Raw genomic sequence first — 17,534 nt, 5'->3', positions numbered from 1 at the left:
AGAGCATGTGGGAAGGAAAATGTTGAGGATGGAGCTGCCAGGCACACGAAAACAAGGAAGGCCAAAGAGGAGATACATGGATGTGGTGAGAGAGGACATGAAAGTGGCAGGTGTGGTTGAGAAGGATGTGGAAGACAGGGAGCAATGGAGACGAAAGATCTGCTGTGGCGACCCCTAATCGGGAGCAGCCAAAAGAAAAATATTATTATTATTATTATTATTATTATAGTAATACATTTAAATTGTTATTATAGTGATACATTAAAAAAATCAAACATTGATAAAGATTTAATAATTTTGTATTAATGCATGTATTTCCTGGGTGGCACAGTGGTGTAGTGGTTAGCACTGTCGCCTCACAGCAAGAAGGTCCTGGGTTCAAGCCCCGTGGCCGACGAAGGCCTTTCTGTGTGGAGTTTGCATGTTCTCCCCGTGTCTGCGTGGGTTTCCTCCGGGTGCTCCGGTTTCCCCTACAGTCCAAAGACGTGCAGGTTAGGTTAACTGGTGGCTCTAAATTGACCATAGGTGTGAGTGTGAGTGTGGATGGTTGTTTGTCTCTGTGTCAGCCCTGTGATAACCTGGCGACTTGTCCAGGGTGTACCCCGCCTTTCGCCCGTAGTCAGCTGGGATAGGCTCCAGCTTGCCTGCGACCCTGTAAGACAGGATAAACGGCTGCAGATGATGGATGGATGGATGGATTTCCTGTTATTTGTTCATTATTGATTGTATTGTCTTGAGCAGGTTGGCTTGAGAGTCATCTCATCTCATTATCTCTAGCCGCTTTATCCTTCTACAGGGTCGCAGGCAAGCTGGAGCCTATCCCAGCTGACTACAGGCGAAAGGCGGGGTACACCCTGGACAAGTCGCCAGGTCATCACAGGGCTGACACATAGACACAGACAACCATTCACACTCACATTCACACCTACGGTCAATTTAGAGTCACCAGTTAACCTAACCTGCATGTCTTTGGACTGTGGGGGAAACCGGAGCGCCTGGAGGAAACCCACGCGGACACGGGGAGAACATGCAAACTCCGCACAGAAGGGCCCTCGCCGGCCACGGGGCTCGAACCCGGACCTTCTTGCTGTGAGGCGACAGCGCTAACCACTACACCACCGTGCCGCCCTGCTTGAGAGTCAATAAAGTCTTATTATATCTAAGCTTATCTTATCTCATGTTTGGCATTTTTGATAATAAAATACACTGTGTCCATGCTGCACAGCTCCTGTATTGGCTGTGAGCTTGTGAACTTCACCTATACTGTTATCAGACGCCCAAATATGGTGAAGGAAATGATGCAACTGGACCTCACTCTTCTAGGCCACACCCACATCCAGAGATCAGCGTTGATTGGTTAAAACATGTAATAATCTCTTCTCTGATTGGCTGTTTCTGCCTCACTGTCTTCTTGGAGTACTGTGTACAGGACGAAGCCACGTTAACACAAAAACAGGGGTTTGGGTGGGTTTTTATTTTTTCAAGTGAGCTTAAACCCGGAGCTTTCATCAGAACAGAGTTTACTGTTAAATGCTGAGAGGTGTAAAGGTAAGGCATTCACACTGATATACAGTTAGTACTGACGAGGAAACGGTTACTGACCATTTCAGTTAGAATGCTAATGATGCTACAAAGCAGAGACAATTCAAACAGCTCTATGTTTATGAACAGGGAGAAGAAGCTGTTCATGCTTACAAGCTGAAATATTGGATAAGACATTCCTTAATATCATTATTGTTTAGTGATATTGATGTTCCTTTTAAATCCTTCATAAGCCAAACCCCTAGAGTTTTCTGTAAAACTGTCAGTGTTCTGTAGAAACAATCCTACAGTTACATTCAAGCAAATGGGATTTGTGTTTTTACATTTAATTTTTAATGGAAATATGGTTTAAAAACACCCAATAACAACAAATTAAACCCTGTTTATAAACAAATTTCCAAACAGTTTTCCAGCACACTATTATCTCATCTCATTATCTCTAGCCGCTTTATCCTTCTACAGGGTTGCAGGCAAGCTGGAGCCTATCCCAGCTGACTACGGGCGAAAGGCGGGGTACACCCTGGACAAGTCGCCAGGTCATCACAGGGCTGACACATAGACACAGACAACCATTCACACTCACATTCACACCTACGGTCAATTTAGAGTCACCAGTTAACCTAACCTGCATGTCTTTGGACTGTGGGGGAAACCGGAGCACCCGGAGGAAACCCACGCGGACACGGAGAGAACATGCAAACTCCGCACAGAAAGACCCTCGCCAGCCACGGGGCTCGAACCCAGGACCTTCTTGCTGTGAGGCAACAGCGCTAACCACTACACCACCGTGCCGCCCTAAAGATGAAATGATCTCCAAAAGGCATAAAGTTAAAGATGACTCATTCCCTTAATATCTCATCTCTCATCTTATTATCTGTAGCCGCTTTATCCTGTTCTACAGGGTCGCAGGCAAGCTGGAGCCTATCCCAGCTGACTACAGGTGAAAGGCGGGGTACACCCTGGACAAGTCGCCAGGTCATCACAGGGCCGACACATAGACACAGACAACCATTCACACTCACATTCACACCTACGGCCAATTTAGAGTCACCAGTTAACCTAACCTGCATGTCTTTGGACTGTGGGGGAAACCGGAGCACCCGGAGGAAACCCACGGGGAGAACATGCAAACTCTGCACAGAAAGGCCCTCGCCGGCCACGGGGCTCGAACCCAGACCTTCTTGCTGTGAGGCGACAGCGCTAACCACTACACCACCATGCCACCCATTCCCTTAATATTTTAATCAAAAACAATTTTTAATTTTCATCTTTTACATTGCCCTGTGATGACCTGGCGACTTGTCCAGGGTGTACCCCGCCTTTCGCCCATAGTCAGCTGGGATAGGCTCCAGCTTGCCTGCGACCCTGTAGAACAGGATAAAGCGGCTACAGATAATGAGATCTTTTACATTTTCAAAATGACAAAAAAGGAAAAGGGCCTGAAGCAGAAGTTTGGGCACCCTGCATGGTTAGTACCTAGTAACACCCCCTTTGGCAAGTATCACAGCTTGTAAACGCTTTTTGTAGCTGGCTAATAATCTTTCAGTTCTTACCTGGGGGATTTTCACACTTTCGTCCTTGCAAAAGGCTTCCAGTTCTACAAGTTTCCTGGGCTGTCTTGCATGCACTGCTCTTTTGAGATCTATCCACAGATTTTCAATGATGTTTAGGTCAGGGGACTGTGAGGGCCAGGGCAAAACCTTCAGCTTGTGCCTCTTGAGGTATTCCGTTGTAGATTTTGAGGTGTGTTTTGGATCATCGTCTTATTGTAGGACCCATCCTCTTTTTAATGTCAACTTTTTTACAGATGGTGTGATGTTTGCTTCCAGAATTTGCTGGTATTTATTCGAATCCATGCTTCCCTTGACTAATGAAATGTGCCCTGTGCCACTGGTTGCAACACAACCCCAAAGCATGATCAATCCACACCCATGCTTCAGAGTTGGAGAGGTGTTCTTTTCATGGAGTTTGGCACCCTTTTTTCTCCAAACATACCTTTGCACATTGTGGCCAAAAAGTTCTATTTTGATTTCATCAGTCCACAGAACTTGTTTCCAAAATGCATCAGGCTTGCTTAGATGTTCATTTGCAAACTTCAGATGCTGAATTTTGTGGCTAGGATGCAGGAAAGGTTTTCTTCTGATGACTCTTCCATGATGGTCATATTTGTTCAGGTGTCGCTGCATAGTAGAACAGTGCACCACCACTCCAGGGTCTGCTAAATCTTTCTGAAGGTCTTTTGCAGTCAAACAGGGGTTTTTATTTGCCTTTCTAGCAATCCAACGTGGAGTTCTTTCAGAAACTTCTTCATCTTCCAGACCTCACCTTGATCTCCACTGTTTCTGTTAACTGCCATTTCTTAATAACATTACAATCTGAGGAAACAGCTACCTGAAAACACTTTGCTACGTTCTTGTAGCCTTCTCCTGCTTTGTGAGCATCAATTATTTTATTATTCAGAGTGCGAGGGAGTTGCTTAGAGGAGCCCATGGCTGTTGATTTTAGGGACAAGTTTGAGGAGTCAGAGAATTTATACAGCTTTGAAATCTGCATCATCTGACCTTTCCTAATGAAGAATTTGAACAAGCCACAGCTCAATAAGCTAATTAAGGTCTGGAACGTTGGTAAAAGTTACCTGAGAACTGAAATGTATTGGGGTGCCTAAACTTTCACATGGTGTTCCTTTTCTTTTTTCACTCTCCAATTATACAAAACAAAAATAATACACACATCCTTGCAGAAAATGCTGAAAAGAAATGTTGTCTTTACCTTTCTGCCTTTTGGTGATCAGTTCATCTTCTGCTCACTTAACTATTCACAGTAACAGACATTTTCAGTAAGGGTGCCCAAACTTTTGCATGCCACTGTATTCCATTCAGCTAGAAGACTCGTTCGATATCATGCTAGCTGACTGGAATATATCTGATATACCATGAAAAATGCCAGCCATTATTATTATTATTATTATTATTATTATTATACATAGATTCTCTCTCTCCCTGTTTTTCTATGCATGAAGAATATCTAACGAAGGTTTTTGTAGCCTTTCGGGTGTTCAATGCGTCTTTCTCTTTCCGGCGAACAAAGAAATGCTTCTGCGCATGTGTAGCAGAAAACCTTCTTCTCATTGAATATTTGCATCAGCTCCGAGGTCATGCTGTCTTGACAACCATGCAATATCGTAAACCAGGGGTTTTCAAAGTGTGGGAGAGTCAGCCCCCCCTCGGAGAGCAAATAAACAACAGCACCCCCCCCTTACAATTTTTGTTGTTGCTATACTTAATGTTCCATTCGTATTTTTTTAAAAAATGGTTGTTGTACACATTATTTTTTTCTTTTTCACATTTTAAACATCTGTGCTTTTTAAAACATCTTGTTTTACACATTTTAAACATCCCATAGCATCGTTGGCGAGCACCTCTTGGCAGACAACACACTGTGGCAGTGGAGCATCTTCAGATCCAGTCCATGAAAATCCACACTTTAAATAATCGTGGTCATACTTCCTTCTTTTTCCAGTCCCCCAGGATTCCGCGGGCCTTTTTTGTGATTGTTGCGGGCTAAAATGTCTGATGTTGCGGGGGGTTTTCCAAAAAAATTGCGATGAAAGTTGCGGTGTTTTTTAGGTTTTTGTTGCGATTACATTGCGGGAGGAAGTGAAAGTTGCGAGAAATTGTTGCGATTTTCTCTTTTTGTGATTAAAATTGAGTGATATGTTAAATATTAAGTTATTACTGAAAAACTATTGATTAAAAAAACAGAGAAATGGTCCTATAAACAACTTTACCAATATAAAAGATTACCAGGACTACAAAAATGCAGAAAAATAGGCTTTACTTATCCAAATGCACCTGTTGGTTCAAAAGTTAAAGTGCATAGAACCTCACAGCACAACATGAAGTTACCTTAAAATATAATATAAATGCCTCAGCTTTTATGTAAGAAAAAAAAACCTATTAATACTAGTACTGTGTGCAGGCAGTCTCTCCTGAAGACTAAATTAAACAATAATTATAAACTAATAAAATAAATGGCTCAGGCTTCATAGAAGGAAAAAAACAATTTGAACAGAATCTCACAGTATGATGCTGAAGCTGCCTAAACAATGGAAAATAAAATACCATTTTGGCAAAAATGTTGGCATCCATTAACTTCTTGTATTAAGTAAAAAAAAAAAAAATAAAGTGCACACAGTCCTTCACTGTAAACATAACACACTTTCAGTGTTGCCAGATACTGCTGACGTTTTCCAGTCCAAAATATGTTCAAAACCCGCCAAAATACACTTGAAATCGTCCAATCTGGCAACACGACATGCATGCTGCTTCTCTTGAACACACGGAAGTAAGGCGGAAGGTAGTTTGTCGACGTCACCTCAAGACGACGCCAACGATTGGTCAAATTTGCGGGAAAGTTGCGGTGATTGGATATAATTCCAACACCGCCCTGAATTCGCGGGGATTGGTTGAATTTGCGCTGAAGTTGCAAATCGCAACATCCTGGAGGCTCTGTTTTTTTTGCTTGGCCCAGACTTTGTCTCCTCACTCACTGTAGCTTTAGGTACTAAAAACCATAGACAGCTAAAAACCGATCCATTTTGTCTCTCACGTTGCGCCCCCCCTGAAGAACTCTGGCGCGCCCCACTTTGAAAAGCCCTGTCGTAAACCATATTCAACGCTCATTCTCCACTGGGCGGAGTGGCATAATATAATACATGTAGGATAAGCGATATGCTAACAATATTGCATACTATCAAACCAAATGAATGAACCCCACTAGAATGGAATAGAATACATGGTTTTTATTCCATTGAAACGGTGTCCTGTATGTATGATAATACATAATAGACCACTTTTCAGGAAAAAACAAAACATAATGAAGGCTGTGGGATGTTGCTGAGAAATTAAAATGTAAGTCTGGCAGTCAAAGTGTCCAGAAGAACCGGGACTGGTTCTGCAACCTGCTCAGTAAAACTTTCCAGATAATTTCCTTATAACACGTTGTTTATAATGACCTGAAATGTTTCTACTTAAAAAGAAATACTATAAAGAGCAATAAACAGTTCTAAATGAAGGTCAGTATTTGGTGTCATGACGATAAAAATTAAAGGGGAACAGAGGGCAATATATAGAGTAAATATAACAATAAAAAGTTATAGTGTTTTGAAAGTAGCTCGAGCAAACTATTTCCGCAGTTTGAACAGCCCGCCATGATATTAATTTTATCCAGTCAGAATGCACGTTCATTTTCTCTGCGTAACACTCATGACGTATGTATGTGCCCAGTTGTGTTGGCTCATTGAGGTTGGGACTAGCACGTGTGAAATACCTGTTTCTGCCTCTTGCGACGATTTCGCAAGTCCACGGGTGGCGCCTATCTCATTGCAGCAAATAAATTCTGCTGGACTCGTGAGCAACTCCACGTTACGTTTTCCGCACGAGCACCACGCCGTGTCACCTGCACGCAGACGCTCTGCCCCACGCTCGCCACGCCCATGGTCAGCATCAGTCTCATCCTCGCCGTCATCCGAGCTTTCTTCTCTTATTTCATCACCGGAGTCGAGAGTACCTCTCCTAGCTATTTTAAGTTCGTTTCTTAAGACAAGGATTTTTTAAGATGTTACCTTGTTAACAGTTTCGGCGAGAATCTTCCGCCTTCTTCAAAACAGTCACCAGATGTGTCCTGGGGGAGCGACCTGACAGCAGGAGGCGTGAACTACCTGTCAAATTGGGCGGGCCGTTCACGCCTCCGTAGCGTAACATCAGCTGATAAGGCACATCACCACTCGACATCTGGTGACTGTTTTGAAGAAGGCGGAAGATTCTCGCCGAAACTGTCAACAAGGTAACGTCTTAAAAAATCCTTGTCGTAAGAAACGAACTTAAAATAGCTTTAATAGTTAGACATAATGAACTTCCACTACATAGTACCTCTCCTAGGTTCAAACTGGTACCCTTCTAAGCCATAGCCTGCTTGCAGTGTGTCTTGCGGGATCTCTTCGTACGATTCGACAGAGCTGTCGCTTTCACTTGATGCGCCCGACGCCATGATTACACGCTTATCTCCTCTATTTCGGAGAGTTCCGCTAGTGCAGTGGGTAGCGCTGACGTCACGGTCTTTTAAAAATGGCGACTCTTGTGCGGTTTAGCGTATAAAGTATTATATTTACAATTACCAAGATATTTCGTTGTTTTCTAGTATATAAATTTGATAGAATACTTAAGAATACATTACTTTGTCACATCAGCAACTGTATATATTCTATTCGGTACCCCTTTAACTGGTATGTTTTACAGACCGTCTTACAGAAAATAAATAGATAAATAAATTTACAATTCTGTTTAAGATTGAGTTTTGGTTTTTAGTATAGGCTTTTTTTTAAATTCTTTATTTTATGTTTTTTATTATGATAGTGATTTATTATAATTTATTATTATTATTATTATTATTATGTTCAAGTATGTGAATTTTGGACAAATATGTTGCAGTTGATAATGATGCACTGTCTGTCTGTAAAATGCTTTGCAATTTATTAAAATGATCCTTACATGAATGTTTTCACCCCCTCTGTAGAAAAAGAGAGAATTCTAAGAAGTTAAAAATTAAACGTAGGGCTGTCCTTTAACAATGTGAAAATAAGACAAAAATCAGTAGAAAAAGAATATTGGGCTCAATATTTCTAGCATGCACTTGATATATTTGATGTTGTTGTTGTTGTTGTTGTTGTTGTTATTATTATTATTATTATTATTATTATTATTATTATTATTATTATTATTAAAAGAATAAGGGCTGCACAATATGGACAAAAATAGCTGTATGGAATTATGTTGCTACACACCACTATGAAATGACTCATAATAATATATTATTATGAAACTCTTCTGATACTGAAACCTCGGGCATGGGTTGACACTCATCCGATATTCTATAAAGTACTAAATGAGTCACTTTTCATAAGATGCCCAACTAAAATGACTCAGACTGTTCAAACAATCTAAAGCCATTAAAATTCACTTTTATATTCCATTTTTATCCAGTTTTAAAAGCAGACATTGTCGCAAAGCAGCTTTACAGAAATCTCTAATTAGCAAACCGGGGCAGCAGTGGCCAGGACAACCTGCTGAGATGACCTGAGGAAGAAACCAGGAAAATCTTCAGAGAAACCGGACCTAAGAAGAACCCATCCTTTTCAGAGAGACACCTGATAGTACGATTATAAATCATTACTCTCAGTGCTGTAATTGGATATTATAAAGTCAGACAGTACCGAGCGTAATGAAAGCATGTTCAGTATAAGCATCATGGTACAAGACTACGGTATCCAGGTGAGATCGACTTGCTTTAAAGTGCCTTGCTGTTGCTGAGATTAATAACGGAGAACACACTAAAATTGATTAAAGTGTTCTTTTCCATATTGCTGGCTTCTGCGATATCAGTAACATGAAAGCCAATATTGCAATGGTTAACAAATGAACAATACATTGTGCAGCCCTAATCTGAATATTTTATTGTGCCGTTTTCTATGAATCCTACGTAATACACTTTGAGCATTTCGTTTATGACTCCGATGAAAGCTATAAAAAAAATTTTAAGCGAATGAATAACTGAGTGGGTGTTTTGTAATCCACACATCTGCCAGAGTAAACAGGATGAGTGTAGGCTTCATTGGAGCAGGTCAGCTGACCCAAGCATTGGTGAAGGGCTTCACTGCAGCAGGTAAGAGCTCACTGATCTTATTCAACTTTTATTCATCACCCAAAGAAATTCATTTGCTTGTTTATTCCTGACCTTAAATGTCAGGAAGGGGATAAAACGCAGCCCGTGCTTCTGTGCCACAGATTTGATTTGACTGAGTCGAGCTCTTCTGTGGTTGCTGTAATCAGTATTCTGGATGCCTGCTCCGCCGTGTGCTGCTCTCCTCTCTGACATACACTCTCTTCTTCTTTTTGTTCCTGTTGTTGCTCTTGGCTATCTCTCTCAGGTGTAATTGCGGCTCACCGGATTACGGCCAGTTCTCCAGATACAGATCTGCCGACAGTGTCCGGGCTCAGGGTCAGTGTGTTTTGGCTTCACCAACCCTGTGTGTGTGTGTGTGTGTGTGTCCTTTGTGGTCCTATAGACCATGACTGTACTGTTTCCATGCGAGATGCATTATATTTATTACATTTTTTTTGTTTATTTCTTAAAAATGCTTTAGAAAATGGGCGTGAACTTCACAACCAGCAACAAGGAAACGGCATATAAGAGCGACGTCCTGTTTTTGGCTGTCAAGCCTCATATTATTCCTTTCGTCCTGGACGAAATTGGACCCGATATTGAAGACAGGCATCTCATCGTATCCTGTGCTGCCGGGGTCACCATTGGCTCCATTGAGAAGGTGTGGGATAAGCGTAATGCAAATCTTCTGTTACATTATTTGTTTGAAGCATATAACATCCTTTTCATTTATAAAGCCTCAATATGGAATTGCTGTAACAGCAGGGTTTACAGCAATGATGTGGCCTTGTTTATCAAACATGTTTGTTTTTGAAATCCATTAATGTTCTCGCCATTAAATAAAGGATTGCTTCATGTGCAGATTCCAGAAAAATGTCACGTTTACCTTCATAACAAAGTCCAGCTTTTACAAATATGCAAATGAAGTGTCCGCAACTGGTAAGGAAGGTTTTCCTGGCCTGCAGGTGGACCATGATGGGCTCACACAATAACACATGATCAGTTCTACTTCCCCTGTTTCTGATTGCTGCAGTAACAGTTTTCAATATGTGAAATATCCAAACAGTTTTCTCACCGGCCACGGGGCTCGAACCCGGACCTTCTTGCTGTGAGGCGACAGCGCTAACCAGTACACCACTGTGCCGCCCTAAAGATGAAATGATCTCCAAAAGGCATAAAGTTAAAGATGACTCATTCCCTTAATATCTCATCTCATTATCTGTAGCCGCTTTATCCTGTTCTACAGGGTCGCAGGCAAGCTGGAGCCTATCCCAGCTGACTACGGGCGAAAGGCGGGGTACACCCTGGACAAGTCGCCAGGTCATCACAGGGCTGACACATAGACACAGACAACCATTCACACTCACATTCACACCTACGGTCAATTTAGAGTCACCAGTTAACCTAACCTGCATGTCTTTTGGACTGTGGGGGCAACCGGAGCACCCGGAGGAAACCCACGCGGACACGGGGAGAACATGCAAACTCCGCACAGAAAGGCCCTCGCTGGCCACGGGGCTTGAACCCGGACCTTCTTGCTGTGAGGCGACAGCGCTAACCACTACACCACCGTGCCGCCCAGATTTGACTTATGAATCAAAACCGACTCTGAGCTCTGGTTAGGGCTCGACTCGGGACGCTGCTCAGCGATCCACTTCGGGTTTGACTCAAGTCGAGATGTACCTCTGGGCTTGACTCAGATCTTTAATAGTGATCAAAACTTTTCATGTAGAACTTTTCAGGTAAATAGTTTGAGTTGGTGGCACGGTGGTGTAGTGGTTAACACTGTCGCCTCACAGCAAGAAGGTTCTGGGTTTGAGCCCAGGGACTGACGGGGAGGGCCTTTCTGTGTGGAGTTTGCATGTTCTCCCCGTGTCTGCATGGGTTTCCTTCGGGCGCTCCGGTTTCCCCCACAGTCCAAAGACATACAGGTTAGGCCAGGCCTATTCAAATATTGGCCCGGGGGCGAAATCGGCCCGATTGAAATTTAATCCGACCCTGCGGCAGATTTTTTTAAAACAAAACAAAAAACATATCTACGTATCTGCCGTGGTGCACAGTTTTCTCTACCGCTCTGGCACAGACCAGAATACAGGTCGTCTCCATTGTGACAAACACTCATTCTCGCAATGTGACACTCCATGCAGCTACAGCAGTGGCAACATCGCAAAGTTGACAGAGATAACCGTAAATTTCAAAGCGAATGGACTGAAAAGTACTTATTTACTTTGCCAACTACGCCAAGCGATAGACCTGTGTGTTTATTGTGCAACGAATCTGTAGCTGTGGCCAAAGAGTACAACGTGAAGAGACATTTTACAACAAAACATGCTTCATTTTCTGAGCAATACCGAGAGGGCTCCAAGGAGAGACGAAGGAGAATAGACAGACTGGTAACTTCTTTTGAACAAAGTCAGTGTGCAATTGGTGGCTTTTGCACAGAACAAGAGAGAGCTTTTATTGCATCTCTGAGTGGCGTGGATACTGACAAAAAAAAAAAAAAGACCCTTCACCGAGTCGGAAACTATTAAAGACTGCATGCTGGCGGTTGTTGACAAAATGATTGTTGACCAAAAAAATGAAAGACAATGTGTCCTATTAAAAAAGTACCATTTTTCATTATATTTCATAATAAAGGAAAAGAATAATGTACCTTATTTTATTTCATATATTATGTACCTTAGTATAGTATATTTTAATTGCCTTTAGCTGATATCAATTTTATGTCAATTGTCTGTCCGGCCATCACAAATTTTGTAATTTTCTAGTTTGGACCCCCTGCAAATGTATTTGAAAAGCCCTGGGTTAGGCTAATTGATGGCTCTAAATTGTCCATAGGGGTGTGTGTGTGTGTGTGTGAATGGTTGAGAAGAGAAAACCTCTATAATATAATCCAGTAGAAGGCAATGAGAAACCACTACTGTAATGTTTCTTAGAAACTTTGATGGCTGAAGCCGTCAGAGCACCCACGTCACTAGTGATATGCCAAAATGGATGGAGTTTGATGAGTCACTTTTCTCCTTGAGGACTGATTCTGAATCAACTGGCTAAATTTGGCCAGTACTCCCCGCCCTCCCCATTATGTACAGTGATACACTGTAAAGATCAAGATTTTAGCATGTTTCAGAGATGACTGTAATTATATGAACATACTGTATTGTACACTTTGTATATGGCCATAAAGAGAAGCCGCTTTGGGACCAAATGGTTGCCGGTTTGATTCCCTAGACCGGCAGGAATGGCTGAAGTGTCCTTGAGCAAGGCACCTATCCTTGGGCTGATCTGGGTTTGTTATGCGACACTCTGGATAAGAGCATCTGCTTAATGTAATTGTTTTCATTGATGGACACTTACCTTTTAACAGTTTTTATTTTTATGTAACACATATATTTTATTAAAAAAAAAAACCACCATCCTTGGTGCAGTGACCCCCAAACTAGGAGAGCGGCTCCAACAGATCCCAGGGCCAACATCCGAGATCTCTGTCCAGAAAAGTGCAGTCCTAGGAACAGCTAAGGTACTGCGCAGGACCCTCAAGCTCCCAGACCTCTGGTAGAGGACCCGAGCTTGAGGGGGGGGGGGAAAGACCACCCAAAGAAGGGGCGAGTGGGGAATTTTTTCCCCAGTAGACATGTACATTTATTTTTTCAATAGCTATATAGATTTCCTTCAGGTTTCCTGTTTCTGAACCATGCTCACTTTCTAATGTCCTGTAATCGTGCAAGCAGTAATGTGCATCTAATTAAACATAATATCTCTCTCTCTCTCTCTCTCTCTCCAGAAATTGCTCCAGTACCGTGCTGAGCCTAAGGTGATGCGCTGCATGACTAACACCCCAGTGGTGGTGCGTGAAGGGGCTACGGTATATGCCACAGGCACACATGCTGATGTGGAGGACGGGAAGCTTCTGGAGCAGCTGATGGCCAGTGTGGGATTCTGCAGGGAGGTGGAGGAGGATCAGATTGACGCTGTTACAGGACTCAGCGGCAGTGGGCCAGCTTACGTGAGTGGTTTTTGGGTTCACGGAAATGATGAGGCTTGCTGTTTGGATGCTGATTAAGCATATAACAGTGGTGCAGTGATTAGCACTGTTGCCTCACGGCAAGGACCCAGGTTCAAACCTCATGGCCGATGTTTGCACGTTCTCACCGTGTCTGCGTTAGTTTCCTCCCGCTTCAAAGACATGCAGATTAGGTAAAAATTGTTGAACTTGTTGTATGTAGTTCTGGATATGAGCATCTGCTAAATGCTTGTAATGTAATATTATTTATCTACAGAAGGTGCACTGAGGTGCTGAATTATTTAGTCCAGTTAACCTGTGATGAGGAGAGTTTACTGCAGCACAGCTTTGAAATGATGAGTCAGCTGTTGTCAAGGTTTTCATTGCTTCTGTTTGTGCGTGTCCAGGCTTTCACGGCTCTTGATGCTCTGGCTGATGGCGGTGTGAAGATGGGTCTGCCCAGGAGGCTGGCTGTGAGACTGGGAGCGCAGGCGCTGCTTGTATGGAGTGCTTTTTATACACCTATTTTCTTATCAGACAGAAAGAACGTCTAAAATACAATCTGATCTTGCTCCATTGTTTTTGTTCCCCTGATTGTATATTGAGCCAGTTACCTCGTTCCGTTTTATCTGGTAAACCTTCCATATAGAGGTCTGTATTTTGCTCATTTTGCTGACTTAAAATTGAAAACGACTTGCAAAAGGTAAGGTTAAGGGTCTTGCACAAGGATGTGACCTTGATTTGAGGTTACAACCTTCCATTCAGTAGCCCAAAGCCTTAACCACTGAGCCCACAGGACCACAACTGAGTCAGTGGTATTTGGATGCTTGTTGATTCTGAGTGCAGTCGTAACCCTGACACGGTGGGGTTTGTGTTGTTGATATGAGCGTATTGGACTCAGGAACATTACAGGAGTTCTTTCTTTCCTTCTTACATTCCTCCTTTTCTTTCTTTCTTTCTTTCTTTCTTTCATTTTTCTTTCCTTTTCTTTATTTCCTTTTCTTTCCTTTTTTTCTTTCCTTTTTTGTTCCTTCCTTCTTTTCTTTCTTACCTTCCCTCCTTTTCTTTCTTTCCTTCTTTCTTACCTTCCCTCCTTTTCTTTCTTTCCTTCTTTTTCTTTCTTTCCTTCTTTCTTACCTTCCCTCCTCCTTTCTTTTTCTTTCCTTTTTCTTTCTTTCCTTCCCTCCTTCTTTCCTTTTCTTTCTTTCCTTCCCTCCTCCTTTCTTTTTTTCTTTCCTTCCCTCCTTCTTTCTTGCCTTCCCTCCTTTCTTTCTTACCTTCCCTCCTTCTTTCCTTTTCTTTCGTTCCTTCCTTCCTTCCTTCCTTCCTTCCTTCCTTCCTTCCTTCCTTCCTTCTTTCTTCCCTTCCCTTCTTCTTTCCTTTTCCTTCTCCTTCCTTCCTTCCTTCCTTCCTTTTTTCTTTCTTTTTCTTTCTTTCCTTCCTTCCCTCCTTCTTTCCTTTTCTTTCTTTCCCTCCTTCTTTCCTTTTCTTTCCTTTTCTTCCCTCCTTCTTTCCTTCCTTTTCTTTTGTACCTTCCTTCCTTCTTTCTTTCCTTCCTTCCTTCTTACCTTCCCTCGTTCGTTCGTTCTTTCTTTCCTTCCTTCCTTCCTTCCTTCCTTCCTTCCTTCCTTCCTTCCTTCCTTCTTACCTTCTTTCCTTTTCTTTCTTGGCCTTGGTTCACCTTGTATGTATAATTCCACCTAATGCACATATGTGAAATGACCTAGTTAAAAATAAGAGAGCATGATGTATATATTTTTTGTGCACATTGCTCAGTGTGTAATAACTGGTTGCTTTCTTTCCATTTCAATGAATTTTCATTCCTCTAGCCCTGTCCCCAATCCTGCTCTAGGTCCATAATTAATGATAAAATGCTATAGAGACAAATATCCCTGAAACGTACACGTATTAATGTAGAAATACAAGGACTTTGTGCAATCTGCACTCTGGCTGCAATGACTCTCCTCTTAACTACACACGACCCTGTAAGTGACTTGAACAGCTTAGATCATCACTTTTTTTTAATGGTGCTCAGCACTAGTTATGAGATCTCACTGATGTTTAGTATTCACAAAATTACTGATTGTTCATTTTATATTCTTTTATCAACTTTTTAGGAAAACCTTTATATCAAACATCAGAATGTGAAAAAAATGTGGTCTCCGTATGACGGACTGTTGTGTGGTTGGTGGGCTGGTTTGAACATTTCAGAAACTGCTGATCGCCTGCTGATTTTCACATGCAACAGTTTACACAGAATGGTGCAAAAAAGTCCAATAAGCAGCAGTGCTGTGATTGGGAATGCCTTGCTGATGAGAGGTCAAAGGAGAATAGCCAGAATAGTTAAAGCTGATAGGAAGGCTATAGTAATTCAAATAGCCACTCTTTACAACCATGGTAAACAGAAAAATAACTCCCAACACACTGAACCTCTCTGGCCGAAACACGAATCTGAGGCTACAGTGGGGCAAGTGTGCCCAAACTGAACAGTTGAAAAGTGGGAAAAAATCATCGCCCGGTCTTCTTCGATGCATCTTTAGATTATTATACATCATAAACAGTATGCCAGTATGGTTAGTATAAGAACTCTATCCTGTATCTGAATAACGTGTCTTGTATTATTTTCCAATTTCAGGGTGCTGCTAAAATGCTCCTGGATTCAGAGCAGCACCCAGGCGAGTTGAAGGACAATGTGTGCTCACCAGGGGGCGCCACCATCCACGCCCTGCACGTCCTGGAGAGTGGTGGCTTCCGGAGCCTTCTCATTAATGCTGTGGAGGCTTCATGTGTCAGGACCAGGTACTCCTAGTCTCCTTTTGTCTTCTGCATGACTCTTTGTCTTGATTTTGGAGAGATGGACCGATGTTTCAAAGATGACGTCTAATTGTGATTTTGTGTTTTTCTATTTCTTTCCAGGGAACTGCAGTTTCTCGCCGATCAGGAGAAAATCTCTCCTGCTGCTATTAAGAAGACCACGCTGGACAAGGTGTTGCAGCAGCCTGGCGTCTCTGCTAACACAGTCGGAACCAGGAGCAGAGTCAACATGTTCAACAACAGGAGCGGAATTAAGAAAGTCTAAGGAATGTTTTTTATATAAGTACACACACATGTACTCTCCTTCACTTTATTCGCTCCTTTGGACACAGACAGATGTTATTCCAATTATTCAGATCAATTTTGAACAGAGTAGTTTGGCATAACTGTACACATGCACACATATTCTCTCTCTCTCTCTCTCTCTCTCTCTCTCTCTCTCTCTCACACACACGCACAGCGTCTCAGACTAAAATGAACAGAAGTGCATTTCCAGAATGCTGTCTATCGCCTCGTGCCTCCCTGCAGCAGCAGACAGTTCGTTTGCTCCCTTGGGAGTAGCATCAGGAGTTACAGGCAGCAGATGCTACATGATATTATCAATTTTTTTTTCTTAAGTACCTCCCTGTCCTTTTTTATTTAAAAAAAAAAAATCCCCGGTGATTTGTTTTGTCATCTACATATTTGTAATATTTAAATCAAGTATTCCCGTTTTAACGTTTGGGCCTAAAACCAAAATCATTTGAAGTATGTTTGCACTTTTCCAAGCGCTCTATTTTAGCACACAATAATTTTATCTCTGTTTTTATTTGTGCTGCACGGTGAATCATTGTCGTGACTCACCACGCCTACCCTTCAGGATTCTTGAGTTGAGTTTGAATTTCTTCATCTGTAGAAGGAAGTGAAGGTGCAAAAGTCATGTGTGGTCTTTTTTTGTGCAACGTCTTGTCTGCTTTCTAGTTGCTGTAGGACGCTTTGTAAAGCTACGAATCAAGTTATTTAAAAAAAGCAGCGCATTCAGTAGTCACTTGAAAACATCCTTGATGTGAATTGTCTGATTTAATTGGCTTTATATTTGAAGGTATTTTTGAAAGTAAAGGAAGAAACCTAGTCATGTTTTCAATCAGAAGGAATTCCAGTATGTTGTAAAGAATGAAACCGCCTCCGCTTCCTGCAAGCCTGAATTCAAAGATGCTGATTCTAATAAAGAAACACCTTTTTATTTGGATCCTTTTTTTTTTTTTTTTTTTTTTTAAATTGCTGACCGAAGAGGGGGTAAAAAATCATTTTGACTTGAGAGGGCATCACAAACCAAATGAGTTTCAGATAAGGAAGAATTTCCATTTATTTGTTCCCTGTGTGTAATTATAGCAAGAGGATAGTATGCATAATTAATGGTTCGGTAATTGAATTAACTGGAAACCTTTCCCTGAAGTCCATTAGTCAACCTTACAGGACC

The 17,534-nt window shown here is 42.0% G+C and overlaps 1 protein-coding gene across 1 annotated transcript; it reads left to right on the top strand.

Moving 5' to 3' along the window:
* The first annotated feature begins 1,394 nt into the window (after window positions 1–1,394).
* pycr1b (pyrroline-5-carboxylate reductase 1b) lies at window positions 1,395–17,303 on the top strand. Its single transcript, XM_060941004.1, has 8 exons — window positions 1,395–1,548; window positions 9,185–9,261; window positions 9,527–9,597; window positions 9,743–9,922; window positions 13,043–13,264; window positions 13,669–13,761; window positions 15,897–16,060; window positions 16,178–17,303. Exons 2-8 carry the CDS (start codon window positions 9,195–9,197, stop codon window positions 16,338–16,340), a joined length of 960 nt encoding a protein of 319 aa, XP_060796987.1. The 5' UTR covers window positions 1,395–1,548; window positions 9,185–9,194; the 3' UTR covers window positions 16,341–17,303.
* Window positions 17,304–17,534: the final 231 nt, after the last annotated feature.

This window comes from Neoarius graeffei, chromosome 15, assembly GCF_027579695.1.
Source record: "Neoarius graeffei isolate fNeoGra1 chromosome 15, fNeoGra1.pri, whole genome shotgun sequence".
Classification (NCBI taxonomy): Eukaryota; Metazoa; Chordata; class Actinopteri; order Siluriformes; family Ariidae; genus Neoarius; species Neoarius graeffei.
This window is presented reverse-complemented; position numbering and strand designations above follow the sequence as displayed.

What these genes read in the sequence shown, in the direction of transcription:
- pycr1b (XM_060941004.1), top strand. Translation starts at nt 9,195, where the DNA reads ATGAGTGTAGGCTTCATTGGAGCAGGTCAGCTGACCCAAGCATTGGTG. An exon ending in TGGGAGCGCAGGCGCTGCTT is followed by an intron (nt 13,762 to 15,896) that starts GTATGGAGTGCT and finishes TTCCAATTTCAG; the next exon opens with GGTGCTGCTAAAATGCTCCT. An exon ending in GCTTCATGTGTCAGGACCAG is followed by an intron (nt 16,061 to 16,177) that starts GTACTCCTAGTC and finishes ATTTCTTTCCAG; the next exon opens with GGAACTGCAGTTTCTCGCCG.